The sequence below is a fragment of the Amphiura filiformis genome, chromosome 2 (genome assembly GCF_039555335.1).
Source record: "Amphiura filiformis chromosome 2, Afil_fr2py, whole genome shotgun sequence".
In the NCBI taxonomy this organism is placed as follows: Eukaryota; Metazoa; Echinodermata; class Ophiuroidea; order Amphilepidida; family Amphiuridae; genus Amphiura; species Amphiura filiformis.
In genome coordinates, this window is record NC_092629.1 from 85284345 (window position 1) to 85307469 (window position 23125).

The window sequence follows — 23125 nt, forward strand, 5'->3', positions numbered from 1 at the left end:
TTGAGATATTCAACCAAAATATTCTGCTTGAAATTAGCTTTAAAATGATGTATATTATGTCTATTATAGTACTTGACATTTAAGTAGTGAAAAATCAATAAAACAGTCAATAAATCCTTTGTTTCCTATTGTTTATTGTTAAGTTCAATGGGGCATATCTCAATAGTGGCACTGGCGACATCCGGGCTCAGTTGTGGAGGATGGTCACAATTGAAGCTAATTGAGTAATATCATTACCAATTTACTCGTGTAAAAACTGGAAAATTCTATTCCAATACTCAGTTACTACAAGCACAATTGCTTAATTCATTATATCCATATATCATTTTTCTTCTTGGTGAGTCAGTGACGGTTACACGTTGAGGCAACTGTACTCAACGGGCAAGAATCACGTTATGGGGGGGTGGGGGGGTGGGGGTAACATCGTCAATTTTTTGGTGGCTATGCTCCCCCGGAATTTTAAGGTGGCAGGTTTTAGGGAGCTAACAGCGTACTGGTAAAAGGGGGTCTTTTGGAGTTATAAATGGTCCAAATTAAGGATCTTTCTTGGCTTTCTGGTTGAAAAATCGCCCTGGAAAAAAAACAGAAATGTGAAAAATTTAGGGGTCTTTTAGATCTGAAATTATCAAAATCAAGGGTCCTTCAGCACTCTGTTTTGGTAAAATTCAGGGGTCTCTTGGAGCTTCACGGGCCAACAACAGGGATCTTTTGGGTTAAGTGTCCCCCCTGGGTTTCCTGCCCTCCCTATGATTTTAAGAAAGTGAAAAAAAGCAAGTATTCTGATAGTTGTGTTCATTTTCATTGTTAAAAATACCTTTCTGACAACCCTAAAGAAATAAATAAACATGCCTCTTTAAGTACTTATTTCAGAAGTTAAAAGTCAATAGCTTCAGGGGGCTTCACCCCTGACCCCCACCAAGGGATCTGTCCTCGAGGTGGACAGGGATAAATTTATCCACCCCTATCAATTCAGCAACTATTTGCCGTCTTTAAACGTGCATGTGATATTAAAAAAATATCGGCACTTTGAATACATGCTCACAATTTGAAGCTGCACCCAATGAAAGGTGAATGGATAGGGCTATTCCAGTTGAAATCCATACACCCCCTATGGAAGACATGACCTTAATCTTCTACAGAGGGGGTGTAGATTTCAAATGGAGTCACCCATTCAGGTAACCCCATTTGAACTTCACAATCCCTGTGTGGGAGATTAAGGTCATGTGTTCCATTGGGGGTGTATGGATTTCAACTGGAATAGCCCATTGTCACTGACTCATCAAGAAGACAAATAGTATAACTTTAGCTGTGTTCTTTTAGCTTTTATAATGCCAGTTTTTATTTGTAATATTTTTTGCTGCCTATTTTTTCTATATTTTAATGTCATCATCGCCATCTTTGACCTGGGTATGGCCTGGGGGTACTCAAGTTTGGTTTGGGTAGGGATGTGGCACTGAGAATTTGAAAGTGGACCGATCCATATGCCAAATTCCAAGAAATTTGTACGTATCACTTTACAAAAAGTCAAAATTTTTTGGCCAAATTCAATGCAAATTGTCAACGATTTACAACTGTTCCAAATTGTTTGGCTTCAGTTAGGCAAAATTGGGCTTATTTGTTCAAAAATTGGGAAAAGTTTGAAAAAATGACCCATCCATATACCAAAATTGGCTTAGAAAAAGGGGTCATTGATATACCAAATGGCAGAAAATGTGATCCATGTTTGTGGCGCATCCCTGTATAATAGACAGTGTACTGTGTCCTAACCTGGGGGTATGGCATGTATTATGGGTAGTTCATCAGTGGCGTGGGTCATCACACGGGGGGGGCACCAACCATGATTGGGGGGCACCGGGTCTGATGGGGGGGGGGGGCACAAGCTGTTTTTCGGCAATATTCCTATGGGATTTTAAACAATTTCAGATCGATGGGGGCATGTACCCCCCGTGCCCCTATGACGCTACGCCACTGTAGTTCATATCATGTCACTTTATACATTGAATCAGAAATTCTTACTTATTGTGGAAGCAATTTCCATTTGGTTACCATATTCACAGATGGGCGTCAAAGATCGGGAGCAAGGAGCATTATATTATAGCCCTTACCATATTCACAGATGGCCCTCAAAGATCTAGAGCATGGAACATATATTATAGCCCTTACCATATTCACAGATGGCCCTCAAAGATCGGGAGCAAGGAACATATATTATAGCCCTTACCATATTCACAGATGGCCCTCAAAGATCGGGAACAAGGAACATTATATTATAGCCCTTACCATATTCACAGATGGCCCTCAAAAATCGGGAGCAAGGAACATTATATTATACATGTAGCCCTTACCATATTCACAGATGGCCCTCAAAGATCGGGAGCAAGGAACATATATACCCCTTGTGTCACAGTCACTGAATAGAAACAAAAATGACAAGAAGGCTTTAAGTAAAATAAATTGGCTGAAAGTTCATTTGGAATGTTGGATTCAACTGTAAACATGGTTCATTTTGAACAATTCCAGTGAAAAATGATGTTGACTACTCACATTTTTAGTGATGTTTCACCACTACACTAGTGGTTTCATCAGACTGGCAACTCATCACATCTGATTGCTTCCTTATAGGCAACAGGACATTCTGAACAAGGACGAGGGGGCCTATTCACTCAACAACATCTTTGACCAACTCATCACGCTCAACGGTTCCTGTTGCCTATAAAAGGAAGCAGTCAGATGTGATGAGTTGCCAGTCTGATGAAACCACTAGTGTAGTTGTGAAACATCGCTAAAAATAGATTCATTTTTTTAAATTTTGACCAACTTCACCAAAAATATTTGAAATTTGGGCGAAAATCAGGCTTTTTTTATGAGTTTTTGAAAATTTTGCATTTTTGACCATTTTGGTGCAAATTTCTCAAAGTTGGTCAAAATTCAAAAAAATAAAAAAACGATCCCTAGATATTTTTGTCTAAATTTTAAAAATTAATTTAAAATTTTTTTTGGCCAAACAATTTTTTTGTTACGTTGCGCGAAAATATTTGGGCCAAAAAACCTGTTTTTGTGATTTTCTCCAAAAATTTTGGCCCAAATTGGACCTCATAGATGAATTTATCAAGTCATTTCCATTCTAAAAATGTATACTTTTATATTCTTTAGACCAATAATTTAGCAGTTATGAAGCCCGAAAGTTTCCATAATTCCAGGGTTAAGACCAACCTTAACTAGTTTCCATGGTACTAGGGTACAACTGAAACAGTCTGAGATTGACAGACATGCACACACACCACTTAAACCTAACGCTCATTCTACAAAATCCGGTGCCAATAGCCTTTTTTCCGTTCTTTGGTCCACAAACACTTTGTCGAGCATTTAGGGCATCAAATATGTTATTTCACTCAAGTGATCTTTAGATTGCTTTTTATGACCTTGGATTGAGTAAAACCAGCCCATTTTGTAGTCGGTAACGTAGCTCACATTACATTGAGTTTTAGTGTTAAAAAACATCATGACTTCCTGAAAGAAAAATATGCAAGTGGTGTTGGCAATTTTTTACATCTGAAAGTAGTGATACATTTACTCTTAATAAACAAAAAAGCAGGTATTTTTGAACAACTTTTATTTTTTCAATTTTTATAGTGGATTGGCACCGGATTTGTAGAATTAGCGCTAAGTACTTGTGGCCTTGACCATGTTTAAAACAAAACTGCCAAGAGGTTACATAGGTCATTTTGCTTTAAAATGACAGCTGCGCTTAAAATATTCAATACTAATAAGGCAGGCCCGTACCAAGATCATTTTTTTTGTGGTTGCTGATTTTGAAAAAGTGGACTTTTTCCAAAGGGGGGGGGGGGCAATTTTTTGAAAAGTGGACTTTTCCCCAAAAATTTGGACCTTTTTCTACCAAAAAAACGTAAAAAACCTACGCTCGCAAATTCTTAAATTTTGAGACTTTTTTTATACTTTTGCAAATTTGGGGAGGTGCGGTCGCACACGGGTCTGATAAGCTATTGTTCACCTTGCATTTTATTTTTAAAAATTTGAATTAAAAAACAGGATGAGATGGACAGACACAGTCGCCTCTCTCAACATATGCATCACTGGTACAAACCTTAATATAGGACAATATTCTTCATCACTCCAAGACGACAAAGAGGATTCACTGGATCCGGATGATGAACACTGTGAGATGGCCTGGTAACCATCTACCCAATAGTATGGTACATCTGTAACAGGCAAAATGTTATTGTCAATTATTTTTGGCAAACAATGTTATAAAATACGAGGGGGTATCAAAAAGTTTACCATTTGATAGAGACTAGCCCTGAAAATTTTACTTTAATATTGACAATACAAAGGGGTATCGAAAAGTTTTAGAAATCACTCAGAAGTGAAGGAGCTATATTAATGAAATTTTGTCAGTGTAATCACTGATCCTAATATGTACAATATGGTGCAAAAATGTATGTTTACTCTTTTTTACAATGGCGCTAAATGTCAGTACCAGTGAGACCATTTTTGCACTATGGCCACATCGTAATTAAGTGATGGACGTCCACACCATGGCTCATCTGTCAGGGACATGTGCCCAGTTTGCACATTCCTTTTCCAAAAATCACCACCGTAAACAGCTCTCATTTCATCATAGATTATCTGGGCACTGTAACCCCGACTGTAACCCTTCAAAAGCAGGATCTCACTCATGCTGCGTGCCTCAATTTTCCCGATTTTGCAGGTTATGTGCAGTAACCAGGGCAGAAGACCACCTGGTGGTCTCAAAAGTCATCGACAGAGAAGCTGACAAGCCATCTGGATATGCCAAAAAGGAAAAGACACTCTAAACCAGGATGAGGGGGCCTACTCACTCAACAACATCTTTGACCAACTCATCACACCCTCTATAGCGGTTCCTGTTGCCTATAAAAGGAAGCAATCAGATGTGATGAGTTGCCAGTCTGATGAAACCACTAGTGTAGTGGTAAAACGTCACTAAAAATGTGAGTTTAACATCTTCATTTATATTGGATTTGCATAAAAAGAAATATGCCAACAGATAGTCCAAGCACTACCAGGCTCTAATTAAAGCAATATTATAACATTTTCAAACAAAATAGATTAGCATTTCTTTGCCATAAAATGTTAGCTTTTACTGTCAGATATATCCTCTTTTATTTTTGAGCCTAACAACTACGGCAAAGCAAAGAAAATTGGAATTTACTACCAGCGCACATATATGCCAATACGTACCACTCCTTCGGTCATGTTGTGGTACGACCCTTTGTTGTGTATATCACCGTCACAAGCCGCGCCGTGACGTACTGTGTGTTATGAACATCGTGTATGCGTTCACTAATAATTCCATCGTAATAATAAAGCGCTGAATCAGCCTTTAATTCAAAATCACGGATTTTGACAAAACTACAGCACTTAGAGTCTTGATTTTTTCAGGGTATATTGGTTTAATAAAGTACAATTTAATCGTGTAAAAAAATGAAATTAAAAAAATTCAGTGAGGGCGTCCTCCTCAGCGAATGTTATAATATGGCTTTAATGGTATTTCAAGGTTAGTTGAATTTGTTGTGCCAAAAGTAAGTTTAAGCTTTTGGAAGCATGCATACCTTCATCATGAGGTTGAACAGTAACAGACAGTGACACAGAAACTCCAACCTGTGTGTTGTCTAAAACGTATCTTGCATCTCTCTCGTATTCCAAATCACCATTGTTACTCATCCACAGCTGCTCCGACGCCCCCTCCGATCCATCCTCAAGCTCGTAAACCACCACCGGTTGATCCCATGCCAGACCTAACACATCGCCATTTTTCACTGGTATCTGATCTTTCTCTGGGATTGAATACTTATTCAATCCAATCTCATCAGATTCAATAAACACCGATCCAACAATGTCAAATGAATTACTGCTGCCTACAGGCCTCCATATGAGGAGTGCCAAGGAGCCTGTGTCGATTGCCCAGAAGCTCATGGCGGTGACTAAACCATCGCACGGTATAATTTGGTCCGGGTAGGCAAATGTTTGTAAGGAACTGGTGATGTTGGTTCTATCCTGAACGGCCCAACCGATGGTGTTTTCTTCCAGGCATGCTTCATCAAGGTTATCTGTTAAAATAAAGAAGTTTTTTGGAGAAAAAAAATTTGCAATTGCTTGTCACTTTTTCAGTATATCCCTTTACAAGAAAATAAAAATGGGCATAAATGTGCACATCTGCACAACATTCTGGCAGCAGCTACCCGGGGGGTTCACTCCCATTGTGACCTGTATACCATCTGCGATAATAAAAACGTGTGGGTAGGCACATACGTGCATATCGTGTTTACGGTGTCAAAAACATGAAAAATTAGGAAAAAAGGTATCAAAATTGCACGGAAATGAAATTTAGGGTATGAAAATCGATGCAAGGAATAAAATGTTTTGGGTGTGATAACAGGTGTGTGTTACCTGTTTGGGGTATCGTTTTAGCCAAGGGTTAAATCCTTGTTTAGGCGCTTTTCAAAAGTTGATTATCGCGGATGGTGTACGGTCCACAATGGGAGTGACCCCTGGGAGCAGCTGCCATGCATAATTGCATTATGTGACCCACTCAGACAAAACCAGGAACAAGTTGCATTTTTGACATTTCATGATTTGAATAAAAATGATACCTTGTTGTTTTTGACAAATTGCTAATCTGAGTAATGCTCCAATTAGTGTCCTGCCTTATACAGGATTGAATATGGATTATCATAGTTCCAACTGTTATTTTATTGATTAAATAAAACTCTTTTTAATAAGTACATTCAAGGATTTGAAATTCCAATTAGTCCCACAGTTAAATACCATGAAATTATGAATTCAAAAATTTGATTGTGGCAAAAACATGTTTGACTCGTTCTGGGTTTTGTTGGAGCTGGTCACATACTAATAATTATGACTCAATCCCCAGCCTATATGATGCTTGCCTCCTGTATAGACAGATCCAACTAGCCAAGTAATGGTCAGAATTCAGTCAGCCATTACTGGGTCCCATCTGCACCAAACTGGTGTTGTTACTGCCCAATTGGGTGGATTAAATTCGCTTAAAAATCGACGTTGAATTGTATTGTGTTGTAAACTTTCATCATTCTTTTGTCTATGTGTAACACGGGTGATGAAATGCAATTTAATAGCCCCGCCAAGGGCACTTCATTTCACATTTTAGTTGGGATAAACCTAAGGAGGGAGCCAGCTATGGCTGCCATTGAGGTGTAGGAATGTGTGAAATTGGATTTGTCTATAGGTGCATTATGTACCCAAGGGATTTACTTAGTGCACCTTTTTGCAAAAATTGTCACACTTTTCTTGGAAATAAGTGCAAGTTTGGATTATTTGGAGAAGTCTCTGGAAACTTCATATGGACTTCCAATGGGAGTCTCCAGAATGGAAAAAGAGCTTGAAAAAGGAGGTCTTGAATGCAGCACTTCCCGGTATAGCAAGGTATACAGAGTAGCCCCACCCCTAGATTAAGATAAGCAAAAAATATTCCCCTTACTCCTCTTGTCACTTTTCGAAATTTGCCAAAAATGTTTGAAAAAGTTGTAAAAACTTCTTTTTTTCTTTCCACCCCTGGCTCAAGCCCTCAAACCCCTCGTGGAACCCCACTAACAGTCTATGATATTGAATTGATTAATTTGAATTGAACAATTCATCGAGTGGCCATGGGCAGCGCCATTAGAAATGTTATAAGACTACCAAGTGACAGGTGATGGACCGTACACACACAAAAGTATAATCACTTCTTTGATAATTTTCATCAAGGTTACTCAAAACTTACCTAGGTAATTTATTATACAGCAGGGGTCTCGGACTTTTTAATGTTATGAAAAACTTCATTTAAAAAATATTTACCGACGGCAATAAAAATCCATCGACGGAAAGTCTTGTTATGCTCTCACAAACTTAAAACCAAAAAAATCCAACATTTTGGTCTAAAAATTAGCCAAGGTTACTGCAGTCCCATTCATAAGCACAGGAAGACCACCCACACCATTGAGGTCACCTTTACAGACTTCTTGTCTACTGGCAGTAATGGATACTACCAGTGCTAGCATCAATGAATTGTTTAAAACAAATTAATAAATTCAGTCTTATAGACTAATACCTACTTTCAGCATTATATCCATACACCATGACTTCACACAGTGTTAGAATCCCATAATCAACACCAAAACCACTGTGTATGCTAACATATTGCCCACATATAGGTTCTTCACATAGTACGTTTACTGTCACTCCTGGCCCTGCTTGTTTCTCGCTAACGGGAGAACCGCATTGTGGATTGTTGTAGACATTGCTATCATCACCAATTTTTACGATGGAGTCGATGAGCCGTTCATCTGTGATCACATGAAAAGAAGGGAAATACAATGTAGCTTGTTTGTCAGACATGTAAAAAACAAACAAAAGTTCTCGTCATGTAAATACAGTATATTTTAGTGGTGTTTTAAATTTTTTTGTGATTTTTTGCAAAAATACGCAAAATATGAAATGTTCCAACATTTCAAGGACAGCTGGCATAGGGTCCACTTTTGTGTGAAAAATGTCAAAAAACACGTCAAGGATCATCTTATATTAATATTGATGTTACAGGAAATGGGTTGAGTAAGCCAATAATCACACTTTTATTTCCATAAATTTTGCAGGTCTTGAATTAAGGGCTGGGGTATGAACGTTTGGACAGTATTTATTTTGGGATATCAGAGCACATCAGACATATCGAATTGCACACTGAATACGAAGAATGTCATTCTGATATCAAATAATTTTGATTTTTGAAATTCGCAATTTAATACACATTTTATGGCAAATCATTAAAAATTGATATTTTTGATATTTAACAGTACTTGAAGTAAACTTTATAAATCTGATGATTTATACTTAAAGTGTATGTAGGTGGGATGAAAAGCCCGACGATCAATTGAAAATTTTGACCTTTCAGATTGAAGATATGGATTTTTTTCCCAAAACACAAAAAAAAAATTAGGTCTTTTTGGGAAAAAATCCATATCTTCAATATGAAAGGTCAAAATTTTCAATTGACCGTCGGCTTTTCCTTCCTGCTACATACACTTTAAGAATATATCATTAGATTTATATAATTTACTTCGAGGACTGTTATATATCAAAATTTGAAAAATATCAAATTTTTATAATTTGTCATAAAATTTGTATTATATTGTGATTTTCAAAAATGAAAATTATTTGATATCAGAAAGACATGCTTCAGATTCAGAATGCAATTCGATAGGTCTGAGGTGCTCTCATGTACCACAAAAAATACTGTCGAAACCCAATAAACGCTCATTTTAGATCCCTTAAGGCAAATATTATATATGAAAACAAAACTTTTGGCATTTTCATTATATTAACTTGGGCATGGAATTTTTAGAAGAGTGGGGTCTCAATGTTAACTCAAAAAAAGGGGCATTTATGGGTTTCTGTGTGCATGGGTTACTCCAGTTCTATACACCCCCTATGGTAGACATGACCTTAATCTTCCACACAGGGAGTGTATATTTCAAATGGAGTCACCTATTCAGGTAACCCTATTTGAAATTCACATTCCCTGTGTGGAACATAAGGTCATGTCTTCAATAGAGGGTGTGTGCATTTTAACTGGAAGAGCCTAATGAGGTTTAACTTACAGCAGCAATCAGCCCTGTTAACAATGGACACCTTGCTGATACAATATGTCCCAACTAAATCAACCATCCACCACTGAGGTGCTACCAAAAACGCTGTAGAACTGCCATCTGTGAAACAAAACAACAACAATAAACTAGATGGCACAGCTGTGATTGAGCAAACACAAATATCTATGCCTATGACCCACCCTTAACCCACCATCTCTTAACCCACCCTGACACCCTGCAAACAAACTATGACACCTTAACCCAGCATAACTCCCCTAACCTAGCCTAGCTCCCCTTAACCCATCCTAACAGCCCAAAACATACCGTGACACCCCATACTTTTTAACCCACCCCGACAACCCTTAACACACGGTGACACCCGTTAAACCACCATGCAACACTGTGACACCCAATAATAACAAATCCTAACACTTCTTAATCCACCATGACATCCCTTAACCCACCGTGACCCCCTCAACCTGTGCTGTATCTCTACAGGACCCAACAGTATATGAACTATGCCTATCAATGGACTATCAAAACCATACAGACATGGACAGTGAGAGAGACACAGTGACACAGACATACATAGAGACATCATGACAAAGAAAGACTTACATGCTTGTACTGTATGTGTATATGTACAAGACCTGTATATGAACTATGCTTAATGCCATCAATGGCTAGGTTTGTAGGACTAACAAAACCATACAGACATGGACAGTCACTGTGGTAGAGACTTGGTAACACAGACATACATAGAGACAGAGACAGTGAGAAAGACTTACATGCTTGTGCTGTATGTGTACATGACCCAGCTGTATATGAACTATGCTTAATGCCATCAATGGCTAGGTTTGTAGAACTAACAAAACCATACAGACATGGACAGTCACTGTGGTAGAGACTCGGTAACACAGACATACATAGAGACAGAGACAGTGAGAAAGACTTACATGCTTGTGCTGTATGTGTACAAGACCCATCTGTATATGAACTATGCTTAATGCCATCAATGGCTAGGTTTGTAAAACTAACAAAACCATACAGACATGGACAGTCACTGTGGTAGAGACTTGGTAACACAGACATACATAGAGACAGAGACAGTGAGAAAGACTTACATGCTTGTGCTGTATGTGTACATGACCCAGCTGTATATGAACTATGCTTAATGCCATCAATGGCTAGGTTTGTAGGACTAACAAAACCATACAGACATGGACAGTCACTGTGGTAGAGACTTGGTAACACAGACATACATAGAGACAGAGACAGTGAGAAAGACTTACATGCTTGTGCTGTATGTGTACATGACCCAGCTGTATATGAACTATGCTTAATGCCATCAATGGCTAGGTTTGTAAAACTAACAAAACCATACAGACATGGACAGTCACTGTGGTAGAGACTCGGTAACACAGACATACATAGAGACAGAGACAGTGAGAAAGACTTACATGCTTGTGCTGTATGTGTACATGACCCAGCTGTATATGAACTATGCTTAATGCCATCAATGTCTAGGTTTGTAGAACTAACAAAACCATACAGACATGGACAGTCACTGTGGTAGAGACTCGGTAACACAGACATACATAGAGACAGAGACAGTGAGAAAGACTTACATGCTTGTGCTGTATGTGTACATGACCCAGCTGTGTATGAACTATCCTTAATGCCATCAATGGCTAGATATGCATCACCCTCGTATTCAGTACTGCTTTGTGTAGCCTGTAGTCCCACCAATGATATAGCTGAAACAAAAGAAATGGACAAGTATAACACTGTGCATAAAGGTGGCCCACCACAACAATTTTGATCACCCTCCATCCTCCCCCCCATGTCAAACTCATCATTGTTTAGGTGATGTAGCTGAATTTTAGTCAAAATATGCTAATTAGCTTTTAACATGTTTAACACGTAACTATACAGCACCAGAGATCATCATACTCTATCATTCTGATCACTTTAAAGTTCATGGGCTGTTTCATTATTGCTTTAGCCCAGAGAGACAAATGATCAACAATCCGTTTGAGGTTGGTCTGAACCCTGTTATGGAAACTTTCGGGCCTCATAACTTCTAAATTGTTGGTCTAAAGTATATAAAAGTATACATATTTAAAAAAAGAATTGGGCCAAAAACCATTATTTTTGGGATTGGGGCCAAAAATGGCATTTTGGCCCAAATTTGACCTCACAGATGAACTTATCAAGTCTTTGCCATTCTAAATATGTATACTTAAGTTATGAGGCCCGAAAGTTTCCATAATTCCAGGGTTCAGACCAACCTTAAGCCATACACAAGCTCCATGTGATACAACACATTGTTGGAGGACCTACATGGTTTTTGCTATCCTGACCCTACACCTCCAGCTGTGGTTGTTTACATAATGCGTTTGTATGTTGTATTCAATCTAGCAGTACTCTCCCTGAACAGTGGATGTCTGCGCCACTGCAGTGACAGTGTGTATGCTGTTACAGACTTATCACATATGTGATCGTCCAGGTCGAAATGCTCGTAAAGTCGGCCCCTGGTCAAATTTGTTTTCTTCCGTGTTTAGAAAATATATATCATAAGCTTTACAATGATATATCATTTGACTTCAAACGATATCCAGAAGCGGAGTTATAACTTGTTAAACTTTGTTCCTTCAGTAAAAGGGTACATTATTTTGGCACTACATTATTTCTTTTTTTTTCCACATTGCTGGTATTAAATATCAAATGGTCATAATTGGCGGTCACTTCAAATTATCCCCAACTGAACGAGGATCAGGAATGTCCTCTCATTGTTAATTGTTGGTTAACCCACCACTTGAACAGGATTTAACCAAAGCAAACAAAGACTTTGCTTTTTACTAATGCTATACTACATAAGTATAAGCTTATTATCCTCTTCAACAATAGCATTAAAGATTGGTGTTTGACTGGACTAAAATGAGAAACATGTCGGACAAATATTAGGGACATATGAATACAACCTCTATGCATATTTTGCACTGTAACTCGAAATACAATTTGCCGACTTTACGAGCGGTTTGAGATGGATGGGCGCATATGTGATTTTGTTTGCTGGCACCACTGGTTGCCAGAGTCAAAGATTCATCAACTCAAATTTCTCGGCCATATACTGCGTCTTGAAGATGGCTAGCCTGTGAAAGAATATGCCCTTCATATTCCACCACATGTGAAGAGGAAACCGGGACGGCTGCGAACACTGTACTTACAGTATGTCAGCACCACCTGGGAGATACTGAAGGGATGCTGCAGCCAAACAAAATTGTTTCACTTGCCCAAGATCGCAATAGTTGGAGAAAGCTTGTAGTCGCCTGCTCCGCAGCTGACTGATGATGATGATGATGTTTGCTGGTGTTTAAGAACACACACACAAATATCTCCAAACGAGGACCTAATTCTGCATATGATTTAATACTATCTAACCGAGGACACCAGATCACTTACTATCCAACCGTGGCACATCCTGAACCCTCTAAACGTGAACCCGTTGTAAATGCATTTTTACGTTATTTGAGATGTCCTGGTTATATCCATGCAAACGAGGATGTCCATGGTAAAGGTGTGTCCTCGTTTGTGATGTGTGTATCCATATGTAGGTCCTCGTTTGGAGGTATTTGCAAATGCACTCCCACCTACAAAAGTGTAGAGAGACAAACACACAGTCCATCACCCTCTCTTACCGTATTCGTCCGAGTATAGTCCCAACCGTTTTTTAGGTGAAAACTTTTCAAAATTGGGGTGGGATTATACTTGAATTTCAAAAAAATAATGCTAGGGTCATTCATGGTTGACTTATTGAAAAAATATTTGGCATGATTGTTTGTGTTCTTAATATGAAAAGTGATAATTTGTATTCATGTCATACTCTATTAATGATTTCAAAATGCATTGCATTTGTATCCATTTTTTACATTAATAGAGTATGACATGAATACAAATTATCACTTTTCATAAACAATCATGCAATTGTTTTTTTATAAGTCAACCATGAATGATCCTAGCATTTAGCTCTAGGTCCAGGGACACTCCAAAACTGAAAAAATAAACAACTTAAAAAAAAATTATTTTTTACAATTTCTGGAATTTTTCGAAAAATGGAAGAGGGGGACTATACTCGAACGTGGGACTATACTCGAACGATTACGGTACATCATGTGCTCACCTTTTGGGTACATAAGATATTCATAATCTTGCAAGAGATGACTTTGTAACCCTCTGCTATTGATATTAGCCAGTTTACCTCCCTTAGATTGACAGTACTCCACACTATCATAATAGTCCATGTCAATGTCTGTACTTTCATAACGCACAACTTCACCTGTAGGAGATTAACAATACGCATGGATATATGCATTTGAGGGATGTGGGGGTGAGTGGGCGTGTGGGGGATATGAGGAAAAGGGGTAATGTCGGAGAGTTGGTGGGAATAAGGGTACTATTAAGTTTGGATAGGGGTAGGTGTCCCATGCCAGCTTACAAAGTGGGACACATTCTGAACAGCCAACTCCCAAAAGTATATCCTGATGTACCTGATGCTTTTGTGTGTGTGCAGGTGTGAGGGGATGCCAGTTGGTAAATCTCTTGCACAAGCCATACCCAACGCTTGACCGTGTCTTTCACACAGATTTGTGTTCAGACATAATAGTTGCGTTTGCGGCAGCGTCGATGACACAGAATTGTAAACGAGGTCATCTATAACAAACTTCGGAAAACTTCTAAAAATGGTCTATATGGCCACGGCAAAATGGTTCACTTTATACGACACTTTCTCCTCTCAACTCACTGTGGCCCTAATATGGTTAAATGATGTATCTTATATTTACTTCACTAACATACACAGGGGTGTGAGAGGCCTCAGACAACTAAATTATTACTAAAATAGCTACAAAACAGTGTAAAAACGCCAAATATGTGATGCGATGAAGCAAAATGAGTCTGATGTTGATCAAAATCAAAATTCAGTTTTCAATTTTATTACATAAGCCATTAGCTGAGCTTTATTTTGACGAAAACCCCATCATAATTAGACTTAGGGTTATAGAGATATGGCCATTTTAGTGTTGCTCAGAACAATAAAATACAAAAGAAGTTGAATACTATTATTGGCTATATCTCAAAATTAATATTCCCAACATCCGACTCATTTTGCTTGATCATATTACATATGAGCTGAAAATAAAAGAAAACACATACATTTTGGCACTAAAAATAGATGAAATCACCAAAAAAGCTGAGCTCTCACACCCCTGAAAACGGTTCACTTCATATGCCACTTTCCAGCTCAACTCACTGCGGCACTATTATAGTAAAAGGTATCTTTTTATCAATTTCACTAAAAATACTTTCTTTTGCAATGGTAAATGGATGTAACTTGTAAATACAATAAGAGGTAGATTATGTTCTTTTGCCAAAGTATGTGCCATACAGTTAACCATGCAACCTATGGCAATAGCTGTAGGTATAGAGGCCATCAGTGTGACGTCATAGTGGCCATCTTGTGGGTACTAGTAAACTCTGTTCAAAGTTTGAGAGCATGAACAAAAGGTGAATTAGGTATAGAGCAATACAAGCAGTCAGTTAATCTATAGAGGTCAATCATATCAAGTATATGAACAAAAATTACACACAGGATTACTTCAATACTCTACTCTAAACACATGTCAGTAACCAAGCAGTTGTCTCACTGACACAACAGTAAAATGCACTGACACGGAACAGCTTCCGGGATCACATTCACAGGCGAATAATTGGAACCCATGTGGTCCAGGAAGGTGTTGTATGTCAGTGCATTTTGCTGTTGTGTCAGTTGGACAACTTTTTGGTTACTGACCAGTGTTTAGAGTAGAGTATTGAAGTAATTCTGTGTGCAATTTTTGTTCATTTTTATGGAGAGGATTTTAAGATATGACCTTGTGACAAATTTTAAGTTTCTTTTTGAGGCCAGTTTAGATAAGAAATACTTAGTTTATAGGCCCTTACACCATCTTATGCCAGACCCACATACCACAAAGCACCTTGTTCAGAAACCCTGTCAATTATTGCACAGCCCCTTAGAGAAAGTTTGTCACTCACCCTGGCTAATTTTATACATATCATAGCTGGGCATAATTCATTTATGGGTATGATAAGAACTCCTACAGTGGAAATTCCAATTGAATGAACACAGCCTGACATAGCATGACAAATTTTTGTGTACACTGTGTGATGTACGCCAGTGTGTGCGACTGTGCGTGGATAACGCAGAAGTGAATCCAACCATGCCAACGCACTTGTGATTGGTTAGTATTGTATCCAAGGTCATGCGTTCGCTTTTTAGTTTGAAATGCGCAAAAACTATTGCGGTTGATCAAATATAGGCCTAGCTGTTGAAAGCTGTGTTCATTCAATTGGAATTCCCACTGTAGATTCACAGGCACTTGTACACCATCTTATGCCAGACCCACATGCCACAAAGCACCTTGTTCAGCTGTCAATTGTTGCACAACCCCTTAGCCAAAGATTGTCACTCACCTTGCCTATTTCTATACAGTTCAAAGCTGGACATAAGACATTTCTGGGTATGATAAGCACTACATTTTTTGATCACAGGCCCTTGTACACCATCTTATGCCAGACTCGCATGCCACAAAGCACCTTGTTCAGCTGTCAATTGTTGCACAACCCCTTAGCCAAAGATTGTCACTCACCTTGGCTATTTCTATACAGGTCAAAGCTGGACATTAGACATTTCTGGGTATGTAATGCACTACATCACAGGCCCTTGTACACCATCTTATGCCAGACTTGCATGCCACAAAGCACCTTGTTCAGAAACCCTGTCAATTATTCCACAGCCCCTTAGCCAAACATTAGGTTTCACTGCCTGAACAGCATTGATCATGTCTCACCTCCTTTTTAAAGCAAATCGACGGTAATAACTCTTATAGTGAGGGATCAACATTTAACCACAGATTGCCTTAGGCAAAACTCACTTCCTGGGAACTAAATACCACACGGTCATTTTTATGTAACTCATTGACCCATATGTGTCATACTGCCTCTAGCTATAATGACAACCTGGTGATCTGGTCAATTCATTGACAGATACTAACCTCAGGTGGGAATTCAATTTTTGATCAATTCTCTTCAGGTAGTGAAATGTAATGAAAGATTGTCACTCACCTTGACTATTTTTATACAGGTCACAGCTGGACATAAGACATTTCTGGGTATGTAAAGCACTACCAAGACAGTCACTCATATCACTAGATTCACAGGTCCTTGTTCGTGACCTTGTCCCAGATCCACATGTCACAGAACACATTGTCCAGAAAGTCCACTCACTCCAACGGTCTGTAATAAAGAGGAGAACAGTACAAAATTAAATTTCCCCAGTTCCGGCACTGTGTATCTGCAGGTACTTATGTTTGTCCGCGAACTTTGAAGACACCCTTTTGCATCTTATTTTGGTAAGTTTTTAGGATAAAAGCAACCCATATTTAGCGATTTGGAGAATTTTTTGCTCTTCAACAAATGCCCCCTTTTTTTGCTAAAACGTGAATGATATTTGTAATATACCGTTTCCGGATGAAAATGCATGTACGAATAAATCTCCTCCACTCAAAATGATGATAAAATAGCACCCTCTATGTACCTCCGACGTCATTTCCGATTCACCTCTGACGTCATTTCCGGTTAAAAATGGCAAAACTTCCGTTTCAAAATGGCGGTACTTCTGGTACAAAATGGTGTCACTTCCGGTCGACCATTGACCAGTTCCGGTTACCCTTGACCTGTTGTGGTTGACCTTTGACCATTTCAGGTTAATTTTTCTCGACTTTCTGTTGAATGCGTCAAATGCGTAACCAAATGCATCAATTGCGCAATGAAATGCGTCAAATTGTGTTGATTGCGCAATGAAATGCGTCAATTGCATAACGAAATGCGTCAACTGCGTAATGTAATGCGTCATATTGCGTAACGAAATGCGTCAATTGCGTAACAAAATGTGTCACGCAAAAAGCTTATTTAAGCTGGTTATTTTTAACATTGTGGTCTTTACGATCCTAACCTTCAAAGAGTCAACATGAATACCTTCGGTACGAAACCTTACGCTTGTTCCCTATGCGGCAAGATATTCTCACACAATAGATCCTCACTGCAATTGTAATCATTCCAGTCACCTCCTGAAGCAGGTTTCAGTCCAACACAATCCTCATTCCCATCTAAGGGGAACTCTTACCTGAAGGCTTAAGGCAAATATAAGCCAATAGATCCTCACTGCATCTGTAATCATTCCAGTCACCTCCTGAAGCAGGTTTCAGCCCAACACAATCCTCATTGCCAACATTGTTCGGCTCCCCACCATCCCACGATGTGAAGGAAGTCCGGGACTTAAACTGTTGACAAATAGATGCAAAATATTATGAAACATTTATGAAAAGTGTACCCTAACCCCAATCCCTAAAGCAGAGAGCAAAAATGGGCAGCTGGCCAAGTGGTTAGCCCTCTCCCCGCAGTTGTCGCCTGCAGACAAGAAGTTTCAAATTTTATTTAAAAATTTAAATATTTCAGACTTGTACATTTGTATGACCATATTTGCAATCAGCATGAAAAATGCATTAAAATGAGTACAAACAAGCCTAGTATTCGTTCAGTGGTTCTTGAGATACCTCTTGATATTTTGAGAAAATACCTCAAAACTTGCACACTATAGATTCTCGTGTTAACTTCTACTTCCAGCGGCTTTAATGCCAGAGTGGTTTTGAATACATAATCCTCTAGACCTGCTTCATTTCGCAAACTCTCTAATATCTTGCACTTAAGGGGCCGAGATAATGGCACCCTCGTAACCCCACTTTTGTCCATCACAAGGGGACTTGCCACCCAGTAATTTTTGCTGTAAGATATGATTCATGATCTGCTACCTTATTTATTGTGCCGACTAGCTGTACTTTGACCACAAAATCACTTAAAGCCATAATGTACGATTTCCTTCAAATTAATAACATAAAAACGTAATGTATGCGCTACAGGAAACAAACTTTTTATTTTATAAGATCGTGCATTATGGCTTTAACAAAGATTTTCATGAGACACTTACTGGTGTTCCATCCGACCAGGCAAATATCCCTTCTGCGCCACGGTCATTCAACCCAATGTAGTAACCACCATCTCCTATGCCAAAGTATTTCAGACCACCTGCAAGAAATTTAGAAATCCATAATTAGGTTATAGTGTTAACCCCATGAGAACTACCTGTTGATTGGCCAAAAAAAGTTTTCATTATCAAATGGACCAATCAGCAACATTATTAGAATAATTTCACCACGCAAAAAAATTGGGGTGAATTATTTGCAAAGCTCCATTCTGATTGGTGATTAAAGTGAAGATATCATGTAATTGACCAATCAGAGGCAATGTTAGATCAGCAGGTAGTGCTATAATACCGTATTTCGTCAAACAAACGTAACTATATTATAGTTTTCTAGTGACAAGGAATTACGGCTATAAATTTCTTTGAAAAACCGAAGTATTTGGACTTATCAATTATTGATGTGGCTGATAAAGAATCAAGTTGATCTATTCTGGATTCAAAAGGCATAAAAGACTATTTACCTACTAGAAAGTCTTGCTCCTCCTGACTTGTAATAGTAACCAACTCAGCTTCTCTGCTATTGCATTCTGATGAGGCCTGTGCATAGGTCACCCTAGCTCTATGCTCAAAGAAATAACATTTGCTGTTGAATTTACTCCACCCAACCTTGCATGTACCTTCATCTGAAAAAATAAGAAAATATCACCGTTGACTATTTCAACAAACGGGCTGTTAGGGGCTGTGCAATAATTTACGAGCCCTAAGGCAGGGTAAAATTGAGGGGGGGGGTGGGTGGCAAGCTGAAAGAGGGAAAGCCATTTTTATCAAGCTGATATGGGGGTAAGCAATTTTGGCACACATTCATAGGGCATACTTTAAATAAAACATTCTGAAAAGTCTTAGGAAAAAAATACAGAATACATAAATATGTAACACATCCTGCTTGTTGCACTCACATTATATCTAGACCATTGAAGGTTTGCAAATTGAGATCCAAAAATTTGGCATGTGTAAACGGGGGTGCAAAGATATTTGACAGGCAAAGGGTGGTAAGCAATTTTTGGCAACCAAGGGGGACAAGTAAGTTTTGGCGTGCCCTTTAGAAAATTTGCGCAATATGCAATTTTTTTCCAAAATGCAATGCATGATTTTTCTCCCCAAAAAATGCCATTTCCAATATTTTTAAAAAAATTGACCTTTTTTGTCTATATTTTCTTGCAGTTTTTTGCAACAACCTATTTTCAGTACTTTTTTTAAACATGGATTGTGTTGCAGATCATTATGGATTCTTTGATTTTAGTGAAAACTTCAGGTTTTTGGAAAATGGGTATCAGAAAAATGGGAAAATCTTAAACTTTGCGATCAGACCTACAATGCGTAATTATACCCAAAGTGCACACATTTCGGCATTTCTTTGTGCATCGCCCATTCTTCCGGTGCTTTAGCTATTTACACTTACCCACTTCTGGCACTTAGCAGTCGAAATTCAAAATGATCGCTGGCTGCCATATTGAATATATTCAAATATTTTAATACATATATCTTCTGAACCACTCAACCTAGAAACACAGTTGTAAGTGCTTTGTTATTATAGTGCACTTAATACACCCTTCCTGCACTCAGCTGATGAAATGAAATCTCAAGTTATCATGTGCTCCCATTATGTCAAAGATGATATAAAAGCCCGGGGGGGTCACTCCCATTGTGGCCTGTACACCATCCGCGATAATAAAAACGTGTAAAAAGGGTAGTTTTTCGTGGGTAGGCACGATACACGCATATCGTGTTTAGGGTGTCAAAAACATTAAAAATTGGAAAAAAGGGTAGCAAAATTGCAATGTGCTAATATGCGGAAAGGGTATTTACATTGGATAGATCAAGAGATAAATATGAAAGGGCAAATGATCTTCAAGAAGCATGTAAAGAGACTTTTGTGGTGGAAATTTGAAATTATCCCGAAAATCCCGGGATTACAAACCGGAGTACGGGTGGAGTACACTTACCAACAGGAGGTGGAGGAGTAGTAGGATTCAACAAAAAGTTAGGGTCTTCTCTGGCATCATATGGATAGGATAAATCTGGTGATATGAAAGATGTGAAGCGTTCTTCTTCAGGAGCAGCAAGGCAACCCTGAAATTAACAAGAAATATATTCAAAACATGGTTATGTGGCTAAGCCCCCTCCCCACTGAAATGGTTAGTCTTGGCTGCCTTTATCATGTTTATAGTCCCAAACCTCAATTCATTCTTTTGCTAGACAAAATAGACCACTCAACCCTAGACCAGGCCTGAGACACTCTGGCACTAGTACATCAGACACCATTTTGTGACTCTGAGCAAGCTAAAGTAAACGAAATATCAATTTAAGTTACATTTAAAACATGCATCTAAATGTATTGATAATATAATATATAATATAATATAATATAATAATAATATAATATAATATAATATTACATGCATATTATATTATATTATATTATATTATATTATATTATATTATTATTTTAATTAAATACATGAGTCAATTTTTTGTGCATGTGAATTTTTTGTCTCTTCTCATTACAAGATTATAGCAAGACCTGGCCAGCGACAACGCTTGTGAATTGCCTGTCCACAACATTGGTAGAGGCTGTTTGTATGGAGTACGGTCTATCTCCCCGGTTCCGCCATTCTGTGTATCCATGGTTACTCTTGAAACACCCCCTTTTGCATCTCATTTTAAGATTAAAACACCCCTATTTTGAGCAATTCCACAAATTTTTTGGCCTCAACAATGCCCCTTTTTTCGCTAAAACGCGAACAATATTTCCAATATACCCCTTTCCAACGGAAATGCGTAGGACACGAATAAGCCTATGCACAGCACCGGGTCATGTTTGTAGGCATCGTATAATTGATGTGATGTGATGTAATGCGCACCGAACAGAAAACTGAAACACTGGAGGTTGATTCAGAAATGACAAATAATGAAACTACATGTGATTCGTTAATGAAGAGCACCCTTTTTTCAATTTCGCGAATAAGTGGTATGGAGATGACTCCTATTTTTGTGTTTTGCAAATCGCCTCAAAATTTACCTGAAAATACCCCCTTATTTCACGAAATTTCCGACGAGCATGAGTACCCCAGATACACGGAGTGCCGGAACCTCATCCTTTAATTCCTCTGCCTAGGCCATCCAGGCATGCTGATACTTACCCTAGCATCATCTGCTAATTCAGCTCCCTTGCAAACCATAAACAACTGCAGATCCAGACTGTACTCATCTCTCATGAATGCTGGGTAAAATACCACTTCCATGGTGATATTTTCACCGCTATCTACGACTCCATTACGGACGTCCTCTCCTGCATCATTGGTGACACCTATGATTTCAACCTAAAGAAAAAAGTTGAAAGGTAGGTATATGGTCCGGGGAGGTTCTTAGTGGAAAGATGGGTACATAACATTAACCCACTGAGCACTACCTGTCGATCTAACATTGCCTCTAATTTTGGTCAATTACATGATATCTTCATTTTAATCACCAATCTGAATGGGGCTTTGCAAATAATTCACCCCAAATTTTTGTGTGATGAAATTATTCTAACAATATTGCTGATTGGTCCAATTGATAATGAAAACTTCTTATTGACCGATAGGCCGGTAGTTCTCATGGAGTTAAGGGGTGCATTGTTATTCTTTTTCGGTTGCAATTTTCAGAAAACTGATTTAGAAATGGATTTTTTTTTCAAATTTCCTAAAATCTGAAAAAAGTGTATATATTTCAGAAAAATTTTGTGAGAAATAATCGAACATTAGTTGTGTTGTGTTGTGTCAAAATTTGGTATATGTTTGGGGTATGGTTTTGATATCCAAGCAGCACATCCCTACCCAAACCACATACAAGAATCCCTGGGTGCAACTTGTAACCCCTAGACACTACTGGTCATCTAACAACATTTCTGATTGGTTGATAACTTGAAATGCTCATTTCAATTGCCAATTATGACTAGGCTTTAAACTATTTATGGTCAAACTTGCATTTGCAGATGATATTATTAATACCCTCCTTGATTGGTTCAAAGTTGTACACAAAAATCATTTTGGCCAATCGGCAAAATAGGTCAAGGTCAATAGGCCTCAATGGTAGGGCCTACTTGACCTATTTTGCTGTGTTACCTAGGTAATGAAGCATCCAAGATGGTACAATCCTATCCTTATTTGATTTGTTTGACCAAAACGAACATTTTGACACCTCTTTTGGCAAAATCGGAGCACTTTAATGTTTTCGACCCCCAGAGTCAAAAATGTGACCTTTGACCTTTGTGGTTATAACTCAAGAACGGTACATCCTAGATAGGTCAAACTATACATTTTCTGAATCC

At 38.4% G+C, this 23125-nt stretch overlaps 1 protein-coding gene across 1 annotated transcript in view; it reads right to left on the minus strand.

Moving 5' to 3' along the window:
• LOC140144215 (uncharacterized) overlaps positions 1-23125 on the minus strand; it is a 95140-nt gene that overhangs the window by 42024 nt on the left and 29991 nt on the right. Inside the window, exons 7-19 of the mRNA XM_072166032.1 lie at positions 21957-22136; positions 20760-20886; positions 19278-19439; positions 18763-18860; positions 17902-18058; positions 16842-17012; positions 13843-13998; positions 11288-11416; positions 9672-9779; positions 8133-8363; positions 5613-6110; positions 4106-4220; positions 2346-2410 (exon numbers count right to left, since the gene is read on the minus strand). Coding sequence (XP_072022133.1) covers positions 2346-2410; positions 4106-4220; positions 5613-6110; positions 8133-8363; positions 9672-9779; positions 11288-11416; positions 13843-13998; positions 16842-17012; positions 17902-18058; positions 18763-18860; positions 19278-19439; positions 20760-20886; positions 21957-22136 — 2197 coding nt within the window. The remainder of the gene's footprint in view (positions 1-2345; positions 2411-4105; positions 4221-5612; positions 6111-8132; positions 8364-9671; positions 9780-11287; positions 11417-13842; positions 13999-16841; positions 17013-17901; positions 18059-18762; positions 18861-19277; positions 19440-20759; positions 20887-21956; positions 22137-23125) is intronic.